Source organism: Sorex fumeus, unplaced genomic scaffold (assembly GCF_029834395.1).
Source record: "Sorex fumeus unplaced genomic scaffold, SorFum_2.1 ptg000111l, whole genome shotgun sequence".
NCBI lineage: Eukaryota > Metazoa > Chordata > Mammalia > Eulipotyphla > Soricidae > Sorex > Sorex fumeus.
This window is the reverse complement of record NW_026606168.1, coordinates 3553780-3575569: the sequence shown is the minus strand read 5'-3', so window position 1 is coordinate 3575569 and position 21790 is coordinate 3553780. Positions and strand designations below refer to the sequence as shown.

At 42.5% G+C, this 21790-nt stretch overlaps 1 protein-coding gene across 1 annotated transcript; it reads right to left on the bottom strand.

Annotated features, from left to right (window-relative positions):
- Positions 1-2902: 2902 nt before the first annotated feature.
- On the bottom strand, positions 2903-20380 carry AFG2B (AFG2 AAA ATPase homolog B). Its single transcript, XM_056135370.1, has 8 exons — positions 19280-20380; positions 17885-18070; positions 11829-11987; positions 8927-9136; positions 7814-8006; positions 6270-6400; positions 5288-5413; positions 2903-3159 (listed from the first exon to the last, which is right to left on the bottom strand). The coding sequence occupies exons 1-8, from the start codon at positions 20366-20368 to the stop codon at positions 2992-2994; spliced, it is 2262 nt and encodes a 753-aa protein (XP_055991345.1). The 5' UTR covers positions 20369-20380; the 3' UTR covers positions 2903-2991.
- Between the last annotated feature and the right edge of the window lie 1410 nt (positions 20381-21790).

The window sequence follows — 21790 nt, the reverse complement described above, 5'->3', positions numbered from 1 at the left end:
GGCTAATGCCTAATCTTACTGAACTGTGGGAAGGCATGTAGCAGGCACATCTCCCACCCTTCAAAGTCAAAGGGACCACTCAGGACACTCACAAGCATCACCTGTGACTGCTCCACAAATCCTTGGGAAATTAAGAACACAGTTTCAATGATACTCTAATCACATAAAAACAAAGTCAGTCAATCTCGCCTCATGATTTATTATTTCAGTAAAGAGGAAACACATCCCCCACCCCACCCCTTTTACGGGGTTTCCAAAATTGTTGACAAGTTGTCATTACACTAAAAAATATTTTAGTTGAAAGCTCAGCTTCTAACAAAAGTGTCAGTTTCTAACATGAACACAATAAATGTCTGTTTTGGAGATATACCCAGTGGTGCCCAGGACTTACTCCTGGCTCTGCACTTAGGGATCACTCCTAGTAGTCTTGGGGGATCAGATGGAATGCCAGGGACTGAATCTAGGTTGACCTCATGCAAGGCAAGTGCCCTACCCACTGTCCTATCGCTCTGGCCCTACAATATATTCTAGGTAAAAACAATGGGTTCAGGCCATCTTTACAGCACACAGCAACAAAGAACACCGCTGGAGGGCACCACAGCTCCCAGAGCTCCAGGTCCCAAACAGAGCCGATCTCACCGGGAGGTCCCAGATGGGGTAGGTGCTGCATCCCGCCTTCTCCAGATGGAACCTCTGTGACCATGAGTCTCTACAAGCATAGCTCAGGCATGTGGGAACCAGAAAAATTTTTTCAAACTGCGCGGCCGCTTATGCGGCCACGTGACATCTCCTTAGATACACAAAGTGATCAATGGAAAGCAAATCATCCAACGTTTCTCCCTGAAAATCAGGCTTAACTCTTTTGCAAACCACAAGACTCAAAAGGAGAGAGAGAACAGAGGGGAATGCCCTGCCACAGAGGCAGGGTGGGATGGGGGCAATGGGGGGACGGAAGGATACTGGGATCCGTGGTGGTGGGAAATGGGCACTGGTGGAGGGATGGGTATTCAAAATAAGAAATAAATTAAAAAAAAAAATGGGTTCAGATTGCGGTATCTCACCCTGTAGAAGTTTTTAACAGCTAGCTATCTTGCCTGATAAAATCAACAATAATCAAAAAAAAAAAAAACCAGGAATGAAAGAATCCTAGTAAGTTTTCTAGGTATTTCTCCTATTGTGCAGAAGCAATCAGCCCTTTTGTTAATGATAATTTTATTTCAATTTTATGCCTATGAAATAGGTCTTTTTTGGACTAGAGAGATAGTATAGAAATTTAGGCACTTTCCTTACCTATGACCAAACCTGGTTCAATTCCCCAGCACTGCATATGGTCCCTTGAGCACTGACAGAGTGATCTCTGAGTACCACCAGTATGGCCCCCAAACAAACAAAAAAAGGTCTTGGGGTCAGAGACAGTATAGAGAGTAATTGCTTGCCTTGCACATGGCCTAGCTGGTTTCCTCCTCTGCCATGAGTGATCCCTGAACACTGCCAGGTGTGGGTTTCCCCTTTACCCCTGAAAACAGCAGGACTTTTCCATTAACTATTTCCACAGAATAAGGCTTAACTAATAATAGTCCTTTATAAGTGCTGAATATTTATGACTTCCTATTTCATGTAGCTCTTACCATACATTTCTTTTGAAGCTTGGAAAAAATTCATTCCAAGATCTAAGGTGTTCTCTCAGCTGACCCTGGGCACCATGACTATCTCATTCACTTTGCTTCACACCTGGTAGGGTTCCTCGTGAGGGAAAGGCTGAGGAAAGTGTTTACCAGATTACTTAAAATCACAAAAGGTGAAATAGCAATTAAGTGGTTGAAAAACTGGCCAAAACTGTAAACAAGTGATTAAAATCTACATCACCAATGACGTGCAGAGGGAAGTTACCCTGGTCTCAGCTCACTATGATCTGCAAGAGCTTAGCACCATGTGGTGATCTGCTAGTGATACCAATGCTCAATCTATTAGAACAAAACACAAACCATGGACCAACTATTTTTGGAAATACTGTTCTATACTCTCAAAAAATGTCAAGGTCGGGAAAGTTGGAGAAACTGTTTCAAAGTAAAAGGCTACCAACAAAATGAAATGTCTGATGCTAGCTATACTGGACTTAATAATGGGAAAATTACTGTTCGGGTAATTGATAAGATTCACTGAATGATAAAAAAATATTGTTAAATTCCCTGCATTTCAAAACTGTGCTGTGGTTACCTAAGAAAACCTCAGTTGTTGAAGCACAGACTAAAATATTAAAGGAATAAGGAGGCATGCTGTGCAAAATCTAAAAGTGTTTTTTGTGCAAAGAGAAAGCAAAAATGACAAAGTGCAAATACTGGTGAAAATGAGGCACAGAGAGGGCACAAAGGGTTGGGATGCATGATCTGCATGTGGGAGCCTCAGGTTCGGATCTCTGGCATCACATGGTTTCCTGAGCACCATGGGGTATTCCCTCCTCTGCGCGCCGCAGCCGCGGAGACAGTGCAGCAGGGGGGGCGCGTCGCAGGGCACTGGGCACAAAGGCCGCGCGCGGAGGCCGGCCTTGGCCAGCCCAAACCAGAGCCACAGGAACTCGGGGCTGGAGGGGAGGGGCAGCGCCACGGTGTCCCCCGGGGTCAGAGGGGCCTCGCTCTCGGCCTCGCCGCCGCCACTGCCGCCGGGCCCCGCGGTCCAGCCCCGTGCGCGCAGGAAGGCTCGCGCCGCCCGGTTCCCTCCTCCAAAATGATAAAATTAGGTTGGGTACACAACAGTTCTTTGTACTATTCTTGAAAATAATCTGTATACATCAAAATTTTTTTAAAAAAAAATCAACTACTCCCTTCACTACAAAATCAACATATGCACTCTGTTTCTGAGTTACAGACTTTCAATAGCTTAAAAAGAATCTTAGCTTATCAGATATAATAATGTTTCTTTTAATTTACAGAAAATACATATACACAAATTCCACATTTCAATGAGTCCTTGAGAAAATATGTACAGCAATTTTTAAATCTCCTCTAAAGTAGAAAATTCTTGCCTCCGAAATAAGTTTTCATATGAAGTCAAATCCTTGTGCTTTAAGGATGGCTTTACAATTGTTAGTGATTTTTCAAAGTGCCCCTGTTTCACAGTAGTTGCCTCTAGTCCATTTTCTTGTAGAGCCAGCAAGGCAGCCTACCAGAGATAAAGAAGAAATAATTATATCACTTCACATTTAAAAACAATGTATGGTAACACTTTTAACTCTGGAAACAAAACCTCAGGGGTGGGCAAAAACCTCACGAGTCAGGTTATCTGCCTCTATGAACAAGGACTTGAGCTGGATCCCCAGCAACTGCATGGGTCCTGAGCACCACTGAGGGTAGCCCTGGAGGCTCCCCAACACACCTCCAGGCCCCCTGCCTTCGAGCTCTCCCCTCAAAAAAAAGTGTTATTTTTGTAAACTGCAGAATAATATATACATTAGGAGCCCCTGTATATCTTTTTATTTTTTTAATTTTTAAATTTTTGGTTTGGGGGCCACACCAGTGATTGTCAGGGCTCATTCTTGGCTCAGGGATCACTCCTGGCGGGACTCAGGGAGCCAAATGGGATAGTGGGGATCAAACTCAGGTTGGCCCCATGAAGGCAAGTGCCCTACCCACTGTACTATTGCTTCACCCCAAAGTTCCGACCCCTGTGTCTATCTTTAAAAGACGAGAGACCATCTTCCTGACCTCAAAATAAGTTTTTCTGTTGTTTTGTTTTGTTTTCTGCCCCACATCTGGCTGTGTTCAGAGATCAGTGCTGGTGGGCTTGCGGACCATATGGGGTGACAGAGATTGAACCCAGGTCAGTCATGTTCAAGCACCCTACCTGCTGTATGATCTCTCCAACCCGATAAAATGAGCACTTTGTTTTTTGGTTTGGGGCTATAACTCAGGGCTTTCTTCTAGCTCTGACTATGACTTCAGGTATCACTTCTGGTGGTGCTCTGGAGACTATATGGGTTTTCAGGGATCAAACCCAGGCTGGCTATGTGCAAGGCAAATGCCCTACCTACTGTACTCCCAGTTTTAAAACAGGTCACAGCACTTATCAAAAGAACAGATCAAACACAGTATATGACCTATGTAGTACAAACATAAACAGAAGTCATACACGTACAACACACCAACAGACATGATTATTCATAGCAACATTATTTATAACAGCAAAAAAAAGGAGTAATCCAAATGTTTAAAAGAAATGAGTAAAAACAGAATACTGTAAGAAAAAAAAAAGATGGAAACGAACAAACTAGTGCTATCCACAAAACCAGGAATGAATTTCACAAATAATCTTGAGTTTAAAAAGGAAACAACAAAGCATTCCCATATGGGGCTAGAGTAATAGCACAACGGGTAGGGCATTTGCCATGCAACCGACCCAGGTTCGATTCCCAGCATCCCATATGGTTCCCTGAGCACTGCCAGGAGTTAATTCCTGAGTGCATGAGCCAGGAGTAACCCCTGTGCATCACCGGGTGTGACCCCAAAAGCCCTCCTGCCCCTCCCCCGAAAAACAAAAACAAAAACAAAAAAAACAAAAGCATTCCCTATGGTTCCACTTTATACAAAGAACATTAGGTGAAACTGGTCACCAATGCTGGCAGTTCCTGCCTCTAAGGGAGGGAAACTGGGAAAATCCCAGGGAAAGCTTGGGAATGTTTACAATGCTTTCTTGGCTTGAGCAGTGGTTGTTCAAGTGTGTACACTTCATACGCTAATTCAGTGAACTATATTCTTAAGATTTGTCTTAATTTGAATTTAATAAAACTTGAAAGGAAAAACAAGATTTCCTTTCCATAAATCTAAATTCCTAGAAGAGTCTTACAGAGTAATGTTATATGGCCATGCTCACCTCTTCAGTAATGTCATTTTCCTTCCAATCCTGCACATTTTATTCCCCTGATGCAAACACACCTTCCCTCCCACAGCCTGCTCACTCCCTAATCATCTTTCCAATTTCAATTTTCACACATGCTCTCTGGGGCACCTTTCTGAAACTGCCAAGTTGTGTATCTGTGTGCTTCCTAAATGCTCCCACAGCCCTGCAAACCTCCCTGACTCACTACACACTCCGAACTACAAATACAGTGCCACCATCTCTGCACACTCTGAAACTTAAAAAGCAGTCAGGAAAGGGGTGGCACTGGCCTATTCTGCCTTAAATATGGTGTGGTGTCTGCCATATGAGTCCTTGAGTAAATTCCAAACATGGGCATAACATCTGAATAAATGGAAAAACATTTCGAACCATCAAGTCCTTGAAATGAACTTACTTCTTTGCAGAGGTTCCCAAGATCGGCCCCAGAGAAAAAGCAGGTTTCTGCCGCCAGGTGTTCTAAGGACACATCAGGTTCCAGAGGTATGTTTTTTGTACAGATTTTTAAGATTGAAAGCCGGCCCTGAACAAAATGGAAAGGTTTATAATCTTTAATCTTGTAACAGTTTTTATTTGACAATATATTATATTAATACACTTCAAGTTAGAAAGTATAACTTTAATATTTAAGAATCAAATAACCACTTTTTCTGAGGAGAAAACTAATTCATCAATGTAGCTGATATGACAAGAGTAAAAGTAATGACATCAGGATAAATTTAGAGTAATTTTTTTAAAAAGTCTATCCTCAATATATTTTCTTCTAAGATAAATAAATCTCACTTAAATACAAATCATACCATCAGACCTGATATAAAAGTATATGACTGTATCATTTACAATTAAAAAATAAAATATCATTGAACTTTTCTGTTATCCCTCCAAACTTGACAAAAACCCAAGAAAAAGTTCATTCTCAACCTCCCACTACTCTTTGTCATGGCTCTCAATGTTTGCAAAGGATTGACTGGTTCTTCGGCTATGGATATAATATATAATCTGAATTCATTGTAAATAAGAAGGTTGACCAGAAAATTGGCAAAACTCCTTTAACCTCTTTTACACTCTAGTATTCCATCTAATTATAAAATAATGATTTTACAAGAGACACATTCTAAGACCTCTAGTGGTTGCTTGGAATGTGCCAGTCTCATATATGCTATGCTTTTTCCTGTTACCTAGCTATTATAATAAAATGTAATTAGGTTAAGTCACTAACAAAACAGATTATAAGAACATACAGTATTAAAAACTATGTACTGTGTTCTGTCTCAAAATATCTTATTCTAAGTAGTATTTTCAGACTAAGTTTATCACAAGTTAATGAAATCACAAAGAGCAAGACTGAGAATGAGAACTCCCTTAAATGCAGTGATTACCTTTTCATCTGGAGGTGGAATATAGATGATCTTATCTAACCTCCCAGGTCGTAATAAAGCGTCATCTACCATCTCAGGTCTATTTGTTGCTGCAACAACCATGACATTTCGATGAAAAATTTCGTGAGCCTCTAAGGGAAAATATACAAGATAATGCAATGTCACTGTCACTGTCACTGTCCTCCCATTGTTCAACGATTTGCTCGAACAGGTCCAGTAACGTCTCCATTTTGAGACTTGTTGTTACTGTATTTGGCATATTGAGTACATCATGGGTAGCTTGCCAGGCTTTGCTGTGCAGGCAAGATACTCTCGGTAGCTTGCCAGGCTCTCCTAGACGGGTGGAGGAATCGAACCCGGCTCAGCCAGGCTGGCTGCGCGCAAGGCAAATGCCCTACCGCCGTGCTCCAGCCCAATGTCCCCTGGGACATGATCCCTCAGAGCAGAGAGTTCCCAGTATCTGCAATCATTTTAACGGAAAGAGGATTCCTGCATTAGGAGAATATAATTAGAATTAGAAACATTACGATTCCTTCAAATGACTAAGGAACTGTAAGACTCTTCTGCTAAACAATTTTTAAAATGGGGAAACAAAAGGGCTGGAGAGAACAGTACAGTGGGTAGAGTAGGATGCTTGCCTTGCAGGCAACCAACCCGGGTTAGATTCTGAGCATCCCACATGGTCCCCCAGCACTGCCAGGAGTAACTGAGCATTGCTGGATGCGGCCCCAAAACAAAAGAAAACAAAACAAAACAAAAAAAGAACATGAGAGCAACAACACCAAAAGAATAGAAGAAAAATTGTTTGCTGCATATCTTAAGCATATTAAACTCTGGAGAAAAAACCTAGAAAGCTCTTCTCTTTGGGGATTCCAAAGATCATTTAAATTTCATTATAATCAAGGAAGTCCATTGTTCAAAGAAAAAAGCAGTTTTCAATTACAAAGATTATCAGAAAGAAATGTGTTTAACTTTGCATAACTTTGTTTCACAAAAGACTTTTTAGAAAGGATGAAGACTAGTTCTTCAAAATATACAAATAATAAGCTTCCTTTCCCATTATGTATTTCCCATATATAAAAGGTAAAGGTAAAGGTAAAGGCCCTCCCGTTGATCGTCGATTTGCTCGAGCGGGCCCAGTAACGTCTCCATTGGAGACTTTGTTGTTACTGTGTCTGGCATATCGAATACTCTCGGTAGCTTGCCGGGCTCTCCGAGAGGGGCGGAGGAATCGAACTCGGGTCGGCCATGTTGGCCGCTTGTAAGGCGAACGCCCTACCTGCTGTGCTATCGCTCCAGCCCTACTTCTAAATCTTAGAGAAAACAAAATTTATTCAAATATATTTAAGGCAACTGTTATAAAATTCTACTTCCCCTTTTTTAGTTAATTCAGATTTATCAGTTATATAAAGAAATAAACAGCATCATTCCTTTTATGGGATGAACCTAGCATAGGTAAAGCTAGTATGGCATGTTGACCTAGGTTTTGGGTGTATTTTGGACAATAAATACCTCTTCATTTTTCACCAGATCCTTGTACTAACCTAGTTGATCTGATCTATTTCCTCTTCTCTCAGTAGTCTTTAATCCAATACCATCTAATTCATTCAGGAGAACAGAAAGAACACGCTCTTTAACACCACAATCTGCTTTGTTGACTGACCGAGATCCCAAGATTGAATCAATTTCATCCAAAAACACAATTGCTGGAGTATTTGCTCTGGCTTGTTGAAATACCTTTTTTGGGGGAGAATGAGACGGAAATGAAAATAGTAAAAAGCCATATAGTATGCATTATTCATGTTAATGTATGTTTTCTGCATTACTGCTTGTAATTCTCAAAACGCAAGAAGATTGGTAAGAATTGGGAAATGAATAAAAACAAGGAACAATGGAATATTATGTAAGGTCTAAAATATTTTCACAGACTATTTAATGTTAAAAAAACTGGTGGGGAGATGGGAGGGTCACATCCAGTGGTACAGGGATCAGGGATTGATCTTAGTAGTGCTCACATGATGCTAAGGAGTGAACCTATGCCTCCCACATGCAAGACACATGCTCAGCATGCAGAGTTCTCTTGCTGGCCCAATGTTACAATATTTTTAAGTTAAAATGCCAGGTTTAAAAAATAATAATAAAAAATAATGATAGCTCGTGTGTGTGTGTGTGTGTATTGTGTGTGTGTGTGTGATTCATGTGTATGAGTGTGTCTGTCTATATATGGCTTGGCTTTTATTTTTTTTTCCTAGTTTGGGGGTTATACCTGGTGGTAATCAGGGTTTACACCTGGCTCTGTCCCTCCTGGCAGTGCAGGAGGAACATTCTTAGTGCTGGGAATCAAACTGGGATGAGCCACGTATAAGGCAAGTCCTTAACCCCTGAACTCTTTTTCGAGCCTATCCAGTACAATTTTAATTAATTAATTTTGTTTTTTGAGTCACACCCGATGATGCACAGGGGTTAGTCATGCACTCAGAAATTACACCTGGCAGTGCTCAGGGGACCATATGGGATGCTGGGAATCAAACCCGGGCTGGCTGAGTGCAAAGCAAGCACCCTACCTGCTGTGCTATTACTCCAGCCCCCCAGTACTATTTTTAAAATGAGGCCTGATGTGAAATTTGACGTGAAAACTCAGAGGAAAGTAAACAAACCTGAGATAAGATTCTTTCTGAATCTCCAACAAAGGGCGAAAAGAGATCAGCGCCGCTCACTGAAAGAAACGAGCAGTGACAGCTAGTGGCCAGGGCCCTCACCAGGGTGGTTTTAGCACATCCAGGGGGGCCATAAAGGAGGATTCCTTTCGGTTGTGTCAGGCCCATCCTAATAAATTCTTGAGGGAATTTAAGAGGCCATTCAACACTCTGTAAGTACACAAAAACCAAGAGCATGTAGAGAGAGGCAGTTATTTTAGTAGAATGATCAAACATAAAATAATTCAGTTTGTTTATCCAACAATTCCCAGGTATCCGTTTCTGAGCTAGAAATGTAGTCCATTCTCCACAGGGCAGACTGGGATCATACAAAGCAGATCCCTAACAGCGCTAAAGTCAGATCACATTGCCGAAGTCAACTCACTTTGCTCCTGATTTATAATCCTTCATCAGAGTAAGAATATAGCACTTATAAGGTCTTATGTAACTAGACTGCCTCTCAGCTCCCCACCCCCACCCCACCCCACCCCGCCTCCTCAGGGCCTTTCTTAGCGCCTCCCCCACCTCCGGCCTTTCTTAGCGTCTCTCTCTCTCTCTCTCTCTCTCTCTCTCTCTCTCTCTCTCTCTCTCTCTCTCTCTCTCTCTCAGGTGGTAGCTCTAATGTCAGTTTCTGGGAGAGTCTTCTTTAACCCCTGTAGGCAAAATAGACCTCTGTCCTCAGTCAGCACTCTATGTTGCTGCCTGCCTTCTCCATTTGGAAACATTTACTCATTGGTTAACTGAAATGATTATTTTTCCATGTTGAGTATGTCATTCTACTCCTCTAGAATACAAACAACTTTCACCACTAATTCCCCAATACTGGGGTTAGGGAGATCAGAGAAGTAATTGGTGCCCCCCAAGCATGGCTGGGTATAGCCCAAGAGGTGCCTGAGCACTGCAGGATGTTTGCAGCTCCAAAGAGCCTTGGAGTACTACAGCCTTGGGCATTAAGCACTAACATTTAAGGAAGGGAAAAAAACTCAGAAAAGCAGGAAGTCTTAACATGTAAAATAAGGAAAAAGTGTTTTCAACAAGATTCCCTTCATGTACTTTGTGACATCTGAAATAATGCATGAAAAACTTATTACAAATTATTAACTTCAGGGTTCAATGAGTTCCTAGTTAAATAAATGCATATCAACAATCCGTCTTTTGGGCATGGGGTCAGAGACACATAGTTCATTAAGGTTTATCTTACACAGGTAAATTGGCAAAATCAATTTCTGATACTGCAACTTGGTAGAGGATCTGGAGAGCCATGTCCTTCAACTCCCATTACATATCAAATAGCTAAGCAGGCAAACAATACTTTTTTCAAATTTGGCTTTCAATCAGACCCAGGGCAAACAAAAGGTCTACCTGCATTATTTGTAAAATTCACATGCTACAAAATGATTTTCACATTTTTAAATGTTAAGTAGAAAGAAAAATGAGAGTTATATATTGTGACATGCAAAAATGATAGGATTTTATGTATATAAAGTTTCAGCAAAACCCAAGTAGTCATTTCTTTTGCACAGATGCAAACAACTGCAATAGGCACAAAAAATCAAAATACTATCTTGTCTTTTGTGGAAAAGCAAAGGTTAACACAAAAACAACATGGCCCCACTGGAGGCAGCTCCTCTCCCCATGCACCCTTGGAATATGCAATCTACTGCCTTCCCCTCCCAGAGCTACCTCAAGACTGTAATGTGGTGTTAAGACTAACTGGACAGGATGCTACTGAACCCAGTTATGGCCGCCATGTAAAGTTTAAGATTTGGTGGAAAGGTACATCTATTGGCCTCATGACTCCCAAGACAAACCTCCTAAATTCTCTTGCTCTCTACCATGAGCCCTTCCAATCTGGGGCAGTTCACCTCTTTTTTTGGTCTCTCTCTGCCCTCCTTGGAAGGAAGTGGTTTTAGATTATTCTCAGAAGCAACCCAGCACCTGTTACAGAGCAGTTGGGTGACCCTTGTTCTGGATTATATAGTCTCTCAGGTGAAAACAAACAAGAAGGTAATTGCAAAGGGGATTTATGTGATTTCTCTTCCTTTATGGGAGAATCTCTTTGTTAAAGAGTGGGTGAGATAGTAAAAAAATAGTATGTGTTGTTTACAAAATTACAATTAAAAAGAACTGAAAAGCAACCATTAGATTTACATGCTAGGGTGATATGAATTATGGTAGGAAGAGCAAGATGTATCACAGGGCCTGAGAGTTAGCTTTCAGTGCTGAGCACATGCTTTCCATGCAGGAGACCTAGGTTCAATACCCAGCACTGCATGGTCCTCTGTGTTCAACCAGGAGGGAGACCCTTCCCCCAGCACAGAGCCAGAAATAGCTCCAGAGTACCACATAAACATAAACAGCTTTAAAAAGCATTATACCCTACAATAAAATTTAAAAAAAATTTTTTTTAATTGAATCACTGTGAGATACAGTTACAAAGCTTTCATGTTTGACTTTCAGTCATACAATGATCTAACACCCATCCCTCCACCAATGTACATCCTCTACAACCAATGTCCTCATCTCAACCCTCCCCCTGCCTCTATGGCAGACAATTTCCCCCATACTCTCTCTCTACTTTTGGGCATTATGGTTTCCAATATAGATATTGAGAGGCTATCACATTTGTCTACTTTGTCTAATTTCAGCACACATCTCCCAGCCTGAGTGATCCCTCCAACCATCACTGACTTAGTGATCCCTTCTCTATTCCAGTTGCCTTCTCCCCCAGCTCATGAGGCAGTCTTCCAACTATGGGGCGATATTCCTGGCCCTTATCTCTACTGTCCTTGGATCCTACAATAAAATTTTAAAAATTATTGAAACTATACATTCTACTGACTTCAGCACATCTCTGTCTCACCTGTTTTAACTTCAGTTTAACATCTTCAAGGCCACCAATCTGTTCCCAGTCAACAGGACTGACATCTATTAATCCAATGACACTTCGTAGTGATGAGGGCTGAATCTTTTTAAAAGCTTCAAGGAAGTCTGCTTGATCAATCATTGCATTGTCATGATTCTAAAGAAATACACCCCCAAAACAAACCAAAAATTAGGTGGGTTTTTAACAATTATAAAAGCACCAACTACCTTATCACCTTTTAAAATCCTTTTTAAAATTCAGAAATCTATTTGGTTATCATTATAAAGACATTTATACCTATAAGATAAAAATAAAATGCCTCCCCTAACCCCCACCCAATCTTCATCCCATGAATGTGTCAATAATTTTTGTCTTGTATTATGCCCAGCCCCTGGGCCCCAATTTTACTGAGAATCAAGATACAACACTGTCTACTATTAAGGTGCATAGTATGATCTGACTCTTGCATATCATGGTTAACATGGGAAGTTTAGTTAACATCTTTCATCTTATGTAGATACAAAAGTTTTCCTTGTAATGAGAGTTCCTAGGGTCTTTTAGGAGGGGAGGAGGCGGGGGTGCACTTATTCCTGGTTCTGCATTCAGGAATCACTCCTATTGTGAATTAAAGGACCATACAGGGTTCTGGGGACTGAACCCAGGTCACCCACAGGCAAGGCACTTGCCTTATCCATTGTACTATCTCTGCAAGGTTATTTGTCTTATTCTCAATATTTCTCAGGTATTATCATCATCAGAGTTAAGCATAGTTTTGCCATATTATAATTACATGCACAACTACATAATATGCCACTACAAATGTAACATGAGGAAATTACACCCTTCTGTAAACATTATCTTTTGTTATTAAAATCAAAGTCAAAACTGAAAGTCCTTGTGTTAAAGTATTTTTATAAAAACTTCTTTAGGCTAGAAATGGAGTTCATGTAGAGGACATGCCTTGCAAATGAAGCCCTAGGTTTGACACCCAGCACCCGTGGCCTCAATCAAGCACCACCACAGCCCTGATGGTGCCTGGGTAAGCCTGGCCTCCCCCACCCAACAAGAAAAAAATTTTCCTCAAAGTAGAAGAGTATGCATATTTATAATTCTGATGCTACTACCAATCCATCCTAAAAAACCTGCACCAATTATACAAACCTGCTCTTCTCCTCACACCTCTCAACAATGCCTACAAGCAAACCTTTACATTTCTGCCAGTGACAGATGAATTCTGGCATTACTATGTGAATTAGATTTCCCTCAATGAAGAGTGAAGTAGAAGGGACAAAGGAATTAGATTGATGCCCTCATTCCCATGCCCAAGCCTCACATGAGACCTGCGTTCCATCACATCCCTGACCCAGCAGTTAGAGAAAGGCAGAAGGACACGTGTGCTTTCCTGTGTGATGGCCTAAGAACATGCAATCACTTAAAGCAGTATTCCCAACATATATGTATCACCTAAATCTGATGAAGAAACATGAAACAAATACAAACTGAGAAAACTTCTACAATCCCCTAACCTGTATGCTTAAAAACTAAGCATTGTCAAACATTACACACACACAGAGAGAGAGAGAGAGAGAGAGAGAGAGAGAGAGAGAGAGAGAGAGAGAGAGAGAGAAATAGTCAAGATAAAAAGAAGCTAAAAACTGAATGTACATTGCCTTATACTAAACCTATACTGGAGGAAAAAAATGTTTAAATAATTGAGAAAATCACATTCTATATCACTAAAGTTCTGATTATGATCACACATATACCATGGTTCTGTCTGGAAATATCCTTGTTCTTAAGAAAGAAACATTGAGACATTAAGAATAATGAATGATGTATGCAAGCTATTCCACATGGTTCAGGGGAGAAAAATGTCTTAATACACACGCAGAAAGAAAGAGGGAAAAGGGAAATGGGAGGAAGAAGGACAGAGAGGAAAAAGGAAATTCGAGAAATGCCAAAAATTGATTAACAGGAGGTCTGGGAAGATAGCTCCAATGACTGAAAGAAGTTTGTTTCTATGATTTCGTTCCTGGGCCATACCCCACAGTGCTGGGCTCCTTCCTGGCAGTGCTCTGAGGACAATGCAATACCACAGACAAAACTGGAGCTGGATATATGCAAGGCACACTCCCTATTCCATCTCTGACCCCTGATTTTTCCTCTCATGTCTTGTCTTTGCTTACAGCATTGCTTTACCATCCAAAATAGCCAAATTAGTAAATCATTTTTTTTAAGTCATGCAGTTTTACATTACACTTAGAAAAGCTTTCTTTATAAAATCTAAGATTGAATTTCAGATAATCCTTCTTGCAATTTCCTTGCTCATTGTAGCCAAGTAAATTTGTTAAATATTACTTATATTTATATTTGCAACATTTATATAACATGTATTTGATCCCCTAAATAGAATTCTGAACATTTAGTCCTTCAAATAATCCATTTTGTTGTACTTATATAAGGTTACATAAAAAACACATTAGGGTACAGTTATTCTGAAGATTATTTCTTTAAAATGTCATTAGAATATCTGGAAGGTGATTTCAGGCAATTTTTAGTTTCTCTGTAATTTGAAAAGCCATTATCAATTATACTTTTAATTATATTAGAAACCACAGCACTATTAAATGCTGGAGATCTAAATGCTAAATAATTTTTAACACTACCTCCCACAATTCATTTATCATTCAAGATTACATTATCTGATTCACTTGATTAAGGTAGATAAATTATGTATGGATTACACATGGAATAGAACTACACTTCAATTCCAAAAGCAACACTTATGTAAGGTGAACTGTCACACATCCTTGCCTGCCATGGCACACAATGAGGCAGCAGCCACCCTTCAGCACCTGGTAGAGGAAAAATTAAGAGATGGAGCCAGTACCTTCCCAGATGATGCCTCTGTCCTTCATTTTTGCCTGTCTTCCTTCCATTTCCCTGGCTATCAGAATCAGAATTCGGCCATCACCTGTGGTAACTACACCCAATAGGCCGCTCCTGGAGTAGCGTGGGCGCCAGCCTGAAGGTAGCTGACCCGTCCACCTAAGCCAAGGCACTCCTGGTCAAACCTGGAACTTCAAAGCAGAAGGAATCCTAAATATAACTGACCTTTCTCATCCCCTAATACACTTATCATTCTCAACCCTGACACATCGGAATTGTTGAATTTTCAAGTAATTTTGACCAGATGAAGATTTACAAATTTGCATAATTCAAGACTCACGTTCCTCAGGTTTAAGGATTTAGATTTGCAAAAGTTAGAATGAAGTTCAAACAACTCAAAAACTTAAGTTTTAAAAACTCCATGAATCAGGGGGCTAGAGTAATAGTACAGCGGGTAGGGTTCTTGCACTGCACAAAGCTGATATGGGTTTGGTCCTGGTAGCCTATATAGTCCCCTAAACCTCACCAGGAGTGATCCCTAAGAACAGAGCCATAAGTGAGTCCTGAGCACTGCCAACTGTGGTCCAAGTCTCAAAAAACAAAACAAACACACCCAAGAAAACACAAGATCATATGACAATTTAATGTTACAGCTGAGATTAAAATCTTGCCCAGAATTCTCCACGTTAAATTAATTCTTCCAAAAGGAGTTTAGGGACTTAGAATTACATACAGAAACAAATATATTTTTCAAACCATAATGTTAAAAACATGGATAGGCAAGATAATGTCCTAAATATTTAAAAGAAATATTAAGTAAACTATCTTTGGAAAATTGGGACAAGGCTCAATGGGACAGCACATGCTGCACGTGTGAGACCATTGCTTTGTTCCCAGGGCACTACAAAAAGAAAAAAAATTTAAGAGAAAATCATGAATTGAAGTTATGAGTATCAAAAACAAATCTAAACAAAATTATAGTTGCTCAATCTTCCTCTACTTTAGAAATGGTTATTTTCCATTTAAGGTACTATAACAAAGGGAAAATCCATTATCTTAACCATGGGGATCTCTCAGATACCACATTATCCAAGAAATCAAAGTGAACCCCATCAGTAATGGGAAAAAGAACTATTTGCTACCTTAGAGGAGCAATGAGAACACAGTAACATTTCTGTAATACTCCTTCCTAAAATGCAAAACCTGAATTAAATTACAGGGAAACATCAGGAAAACCCAAAGGGGAAGAACTATTCCCAGAATAACTGGTTCATACTATTGAACAAACTTGGACAAACTTGCAGGCTATCGAATGTAGCCTGCCCACAGGGCAGAGTCTGGCAAACTCCCCATGGCGTACCAAATATGCCAAATACCAGTAACAATGATGGGTCTCATTCTCCTAAAGAGCCTTGAATATAATCTCAGGGCTAAGATGAAAGAGACGTTACTGGGGCCTCTCGAGGCAATCGACGAATAACAGGATGATGAATGATGAATGAATGAATGAACTGTTGAAATAAAAAATGAAAGTTTTAAGTCTGAAGAATAGATCTACATTAAAGACTAAGAAACTATGACAATTGAATGGAATGCGAATTTTTTAATTCTGAATTAAAAAAAAAATTACCCCCCCAATCTCCATCCCCAGTCAGGTTGGGAATGTGGCTCAGTGATAGATGCATGCCTGGGTTTGATCCTTGGCTAAAAAAGGGGTAGAGGCTGTGGAGATATAGGGTGCATATATGCCTTACACACACCTGACTTGGATTCTATCCCTGGCTCCACATGACCCCACTGAGCAGCTGAGGTGAGACCTCAATGGTTCTCAGTACCACATCCTTGGGCACTCAATATTAACAATTGGTCAGGTTCGCCAAGAATTGGGAAAGCATCCACCATTCCCCCAAAGAATTCTACCATACAGGAAATCAGTGGAACTAATAGTGAAATTTAAAGTCTATAGAATTAGGTATTGTGTCAAGTATTCTTTTCCCCACCTTGATAATCAGTATGGCCAAAGTCCCTGTTTGTGAGAAATATACATGGACATTTTCAAGGTTAAAGGGAGATAATGGCAATAAAATGATCTCAAATATTTCAGAACACAGAATTGTCTATCTATATATACACAAGAAGATAGTTTGGTAGAGCAAATGTGGTTAATATATTTCATCTGGAAAATCTAGATTAAGGATAAACAAAAATTCTCTTTATTACAGGAGGATGGAGGTCATACCCAATGGTGCTCAGAAACTAATTTTGGTGGTACTCAGGGAATTTTATTCAGTGGAAAGGATGAAACAAGAGTTGGCTACATGCATCAAAGCAAGGACCTTAATCCCAGTATATCCCTCTGGCCCCAGAAATTCTAAGTTTGAAATTTCTTCAAACTTCATAAACAAAATTCAAAAATGTACCTGATCCACTGGGGCTCAGTATTATATACTGTATATTATATACTCAGTAATATAATGTATTAATATGCATTTTCCCTGGATCTTGGGAAGTAGAGGACACACTGTCTGTTAAACATTGTCCTCCTGTTGTTCATCGATTTGCTCGAGTGGGCCCAGTAATGTTCCCATTTTGAGACATGTTGTTACTGTGTTTGGCATATCGATTATGTCACGGGTAGCTTGCCAGGCTTTGCTGTGTGGGTGAGATAGACTTGGTAGCTTGCCGGGCTTTCAGAGAGGGGCCAAGGAATCGAACCCGGCTCGGCCGGGCTGGCTGCACGCGAGGCAAATACCCTACCGCTGTGCTATCGCAGGGTATGTATTAACATAATACATTAATATGTACATATTAATGTATGCAATATACATTAATATGTACATATTAATGTATGTAATAAACATATATTACATATTTAGCATACTTTGATTCTGAATATTGACTTTGTTTCTGTATGCAATAGACTTTAGCACCAGAGACAAGTTTCTATGGTGGAAAAATGCCTCAGTAAATTGGAGAATCTACTCTCCATTCCTACTTTTAATCACACAGAGATTCTATGCAGTTGAGATGTAACAAAAATGTGAAAAAGTTGCTAAAGGTACCAAAAGGTCTGTGAAAACCTATTTACAACTTTAACCCAAAATAAACTTATAATATCAAAAAAAAAAAACAATCAAATGTGACCTTGAATCAAGACTCCCCACCTTCTCACTCCGATGCAGTGCATGCATGGCAACCTCCCGGCAGAGAGCAGTGAGGTCAGCACCAACAAAACCAACTGTCATTTCTGCAATGACACTCAAATCAACTTCGCTGGACAGGGGCATCTTGCAGGTAACTGCTTGTAGAATCTCCTTCCTTTGTTTAAGTGTGGGAGTCCCAATGACAACCTATATGCAGAGCAAGAGTTAAATTTTACAATTAAAAATAATTTTTTGACCATGCAAAACATATTACATATTTAGCATACTTTGATTCTGAACATAAATATCCTCCCTCTCCAAAAGAGTAACTTGGATTATCAATTAAGATTTCTTTGGCTTGGAGGCCACACCCAGTGCTGCTCTGGATGTACACCTGGTTCTGTGCTGGCAGTGGGGGTTCACTCCTGGCAGCACTCACTCAGGGGACTATGTTTCGGGGTGCCAGCTATCTAACCCAGGTATCCTGCATGTAAGCATGCACTCAGCAAATTGAGCTAGATAGTGGGTCCTCATCCACACATTTTTGGTTTTGTTTAGCTTTGGTCTGGGGGCCACAGCCATGAGTGGTTAGGGCTCACTCCTGGCTCTGTATACAGGGATCACTCTGGAGGTGTTTAGGGGACCACATCAGGTGCTGGGGACAGAACTTGCACAGGCAAGCGCCCTACCCACTGTATTATTGCTTGGTCACCATCCATACTTTTTTTTTAATTATTATTTTCAGTAAACTACTAGCTTCTAGGAGTCAAGAACCCAAGCATAGGTGAAGCAGATTGTCTAGGTCAACTGTCCTTAGAAACTTATTCAAGAGACAGATAGTTGATAGTACAAGAAATCCACTAAAGTTTACAAATTAAACCCAAATGAAGCAATTACCAGCCAACCACAAAGCTCAAACACGACTTAACCACTTCTTAAGAATCAATTTAGATTGGAAGCTTATGATGTAGGAAGCTTTGAAGATTCCACCTTCCTGGCTCAGGAGGCAACTGTGGCTACTTTCTCAACTGTGGGAGCGGATGCTGGCATGCAGTGAAACCCATCAGGATGTAAAGCCTGCTCTGACTTAGTTCTTCCACCTCTTTCTACCTTTATATCATCACACCTTTGAGTTTAAAGTCTCTTTTTAAATTTGGAAGAGTTTAATAACCAAATTCTCAGTGATCGGGGTACCCATCTTTGGGACTGGCACCATAAGCGAATTCGTAAGGGGCACACTGCTCTCAGAACAGTCAGGGGGAAATGTCCTGGCGCAAAGACCATCTAAGAACAGAGAACGTGTTCTGAAGGGACCCACAGACTTCCAAAGCTAAGTGGCAAATGTCTCAACAGTGCACCAAAGGCCCCAAAAGGCAGAGGTTGCCGGCAGGTGATGGATTAACTGTGCCCATTTACCTCCCGATCAAATCTCCCGGGTCTGCGCAGCGCCGGGTCTAGCGCGTCGGGCCGGTTGGTGGCCCCCACAACCACCACCTCGCGGTCCCCGCCGATGCCGTCCATCAGCGTCAATACTTGGGCCACGACGCGGCTCTCCGGGGTTCGGTGCGCACCGCCCCTCCGGGGACACAACGCGTCCACCTCATCCAGGAAGAGCAGCGCCGGTCTGCGCCTTGCCAGCTCCTGGGCGCGCTGGAACACCCGCCGCACGTTCTCTTCGGTCTCCCCGGGCCGGGAACCCTGCAGCTCCGGGGCGCTCACGGCCAGCAGCTCCGCGCCCGCCTCCCGGGCCACTGCCCGCACCAGCTGGGTCTTGCCCACCCCCGGAGGGCCCGACAGGAGCACGCCGCGGGGTACTGCGAGCCCCAGCGCGGCCAAGGTGCGGGGATAGCGGAGCGGGAGGAGAAGCAGCTCCCGCAGCGAGTTCGCCACATCCGAAAGACCCCCCAAGGGCACCTCGGGCGGGGGCTCCGGGTCCGAAGGAGGCACCCGGCTGAGGGCGATGCGGGTGCGAGGAGTGACCAGCCCGGCCGGGTCTGGGAGAGGCGAGCCGCTGACGATGTGCAGGGCGGCCACCGGGCCCGGAGCGTCCGGCGGGGCGGCGACCACGTGGCCCTGGCAAACGGGTCGTTTTTTCAGCAGCTGCAGCGCCGCCTCCAGCACCGCGGCGGAGCTCGGGGTCCCGGACGGGCCCTCCCGCAACACAGGCCACACGGTGAGGCGCTTAAGGGGTGGGCAGGGAACCACCTGGAGGCAGCTCAGGCGCAGGCTCCCCTGCGTCCCCGTCGCCCCCGCGATGGCCCCCCGGGTGGAGCACTGCGCATCCAGTTGCACATGGCCGTCCGCTCCGTTCCACAGTGGCCAGGCGGTGCAGAGGCAGGAGCCACCGTCCGGCAACGAGATCTTCACCACCGAGCCCAAGCGCGCGCCCAAGGCGCGGAAGGCGGCCGGACCCAGGCGACAGCGCTGAGTGCCCCGGTCCCTGGCCTCTAGAGGCAGCAGCTTTAAGAGCGGCTCTTCGGGGAACGGGCCGGAACTGGGAGCCATGACTCCCACGCGGAGCCCAAGCAGCGCAGAAACACGAAAACGCCACCAAGGCAGGAAGAGCCCGCCCAGCGGCCGGAAGTAGGTGCTGCGCTTGCGCCGGCCTTGCCGCCCGCCAGTCAGCGTGGAAGCCGGAAGTGCCGGTAGGTAGAGAGTTACGGCCCGGGCTTCGGCCCCGCTGGCTCTTTTGTTGTAGACTGCTCGATGAAATCCAGCGGTCCGAGGCGAAGAGTTACAGGCGTCTAGGTGTTTACAAGCGTCCGCGAATGTAACTAGGCTTTAAGCACGCTGGCTCTGGGACTCGGGCATCGCCACCTACGTTTTATCTAGAGACAGGTGTCTCCTGGAACAAAACTCAACTGTCCCTGAAACACAGTACTTTGGCGTGTTCTTATGCCACTGCCTTGGGCGCAGAGTAGTTGAGAACATAGGCTGGGTGGCCCGGCTTTCCTAAAGGCAGGCAACAGTTTAGAAAGAGGGAAACTGTAGCATTTAAATCCCACAGAGGAGGAAAACCAGATCATCTAACGTTGTACACTCCAGTTCATTCTGTTCAGGTTACTGATTTGTCTTTAAGTGTTCTTCGACAACAACTTAATCATAACCTCTTCTGCTTTTGTGATCGTGACTATTTCCTATTTGGGGCAGAGCCCATTAAGTTCCATATAAGAGGCATGCTGATCTACATTAAGGTTATCACCTGCTAATTTTTTCCCTTTTCTCTTGAGGAAGTTATTTTTTCCTCTGTACCAAATGGCGTACATTTCCTATCGTTTGTACTCTGCTCATCAAAAGGAGCTGCAGATATTCAAAGTCCTAAAATACATTTTATCTTCCTAATAATAATAGAGGGTATTTTTTCACCTTCACTGAAACCCAAATGAAATTTCAAAATTGAGATTGCAGATAGTGGTGAATGGGTCTCCCTGCCCTCTTCCAACACACCACACACACACACACACACACACACACACACGGTGATCAGTTGCAGATTCTTGTGCAATATCCTTTCAATGAGACATGATGTCAGATCTGCAATCTTAAAAGTAATTCCAGTTTTTAGTCTTAACTCAAACCTTAAGGCTAAATCTATGACTTGCCTTTGGATTCCAAACTTGGTTTTCTTTGGTTTGTGGACCACACCTGTGTTCAAGGTTTACTCCTGGCTCTGTGTTCAGGGATCATTCTTGGCAGTGCCTGATAGGCCACATACTGTGCTAGGGACCAAATCAGGGTTGGCTGTGTGCAAGACAAATGCGCTACCTGCTATATTATCTTTCTAGCCCATTTGTTTTATTTGGGGGCAATGCCCAGTGGCGCACTCTTCCTTCCTAGCCCCTCATTCCTCAATCCCAACTCTCTGGATTCAGCCTCCCTCTCACGCATCTCTCTACCCCAATTTATCTCTCTCCACCTTGCCCTCTG

What these genes read in the sequence shown, in the direction of transcription:
- AFG2B (XM_056135370.1), bottom strand. Translation starts at nt 20,368, where the DNA reads ATGGCTCCCAGTTCCGGCCCGTTCCCCGAAGAGCCGCTCTTAAAGCTG. An exon ending in TTCCACCTCCAGATGAAAAG is followed by an intron (nt 5,414 to 6,269) that starts GTAATCACTGCA and finishes CATTTTGTTCAG; the next exon opens with GGCCGGCTTTCAATCTTAAA. An exon ending in TTGGGAACCTCTGCAAAGAA is followed by an intron (nt 3,160 to 5,287) that starts GTAAGTTCATTT and finishes TATCTCTGGTAG; the next exon opens with GCTGCCTTGCTGGCTCTACA.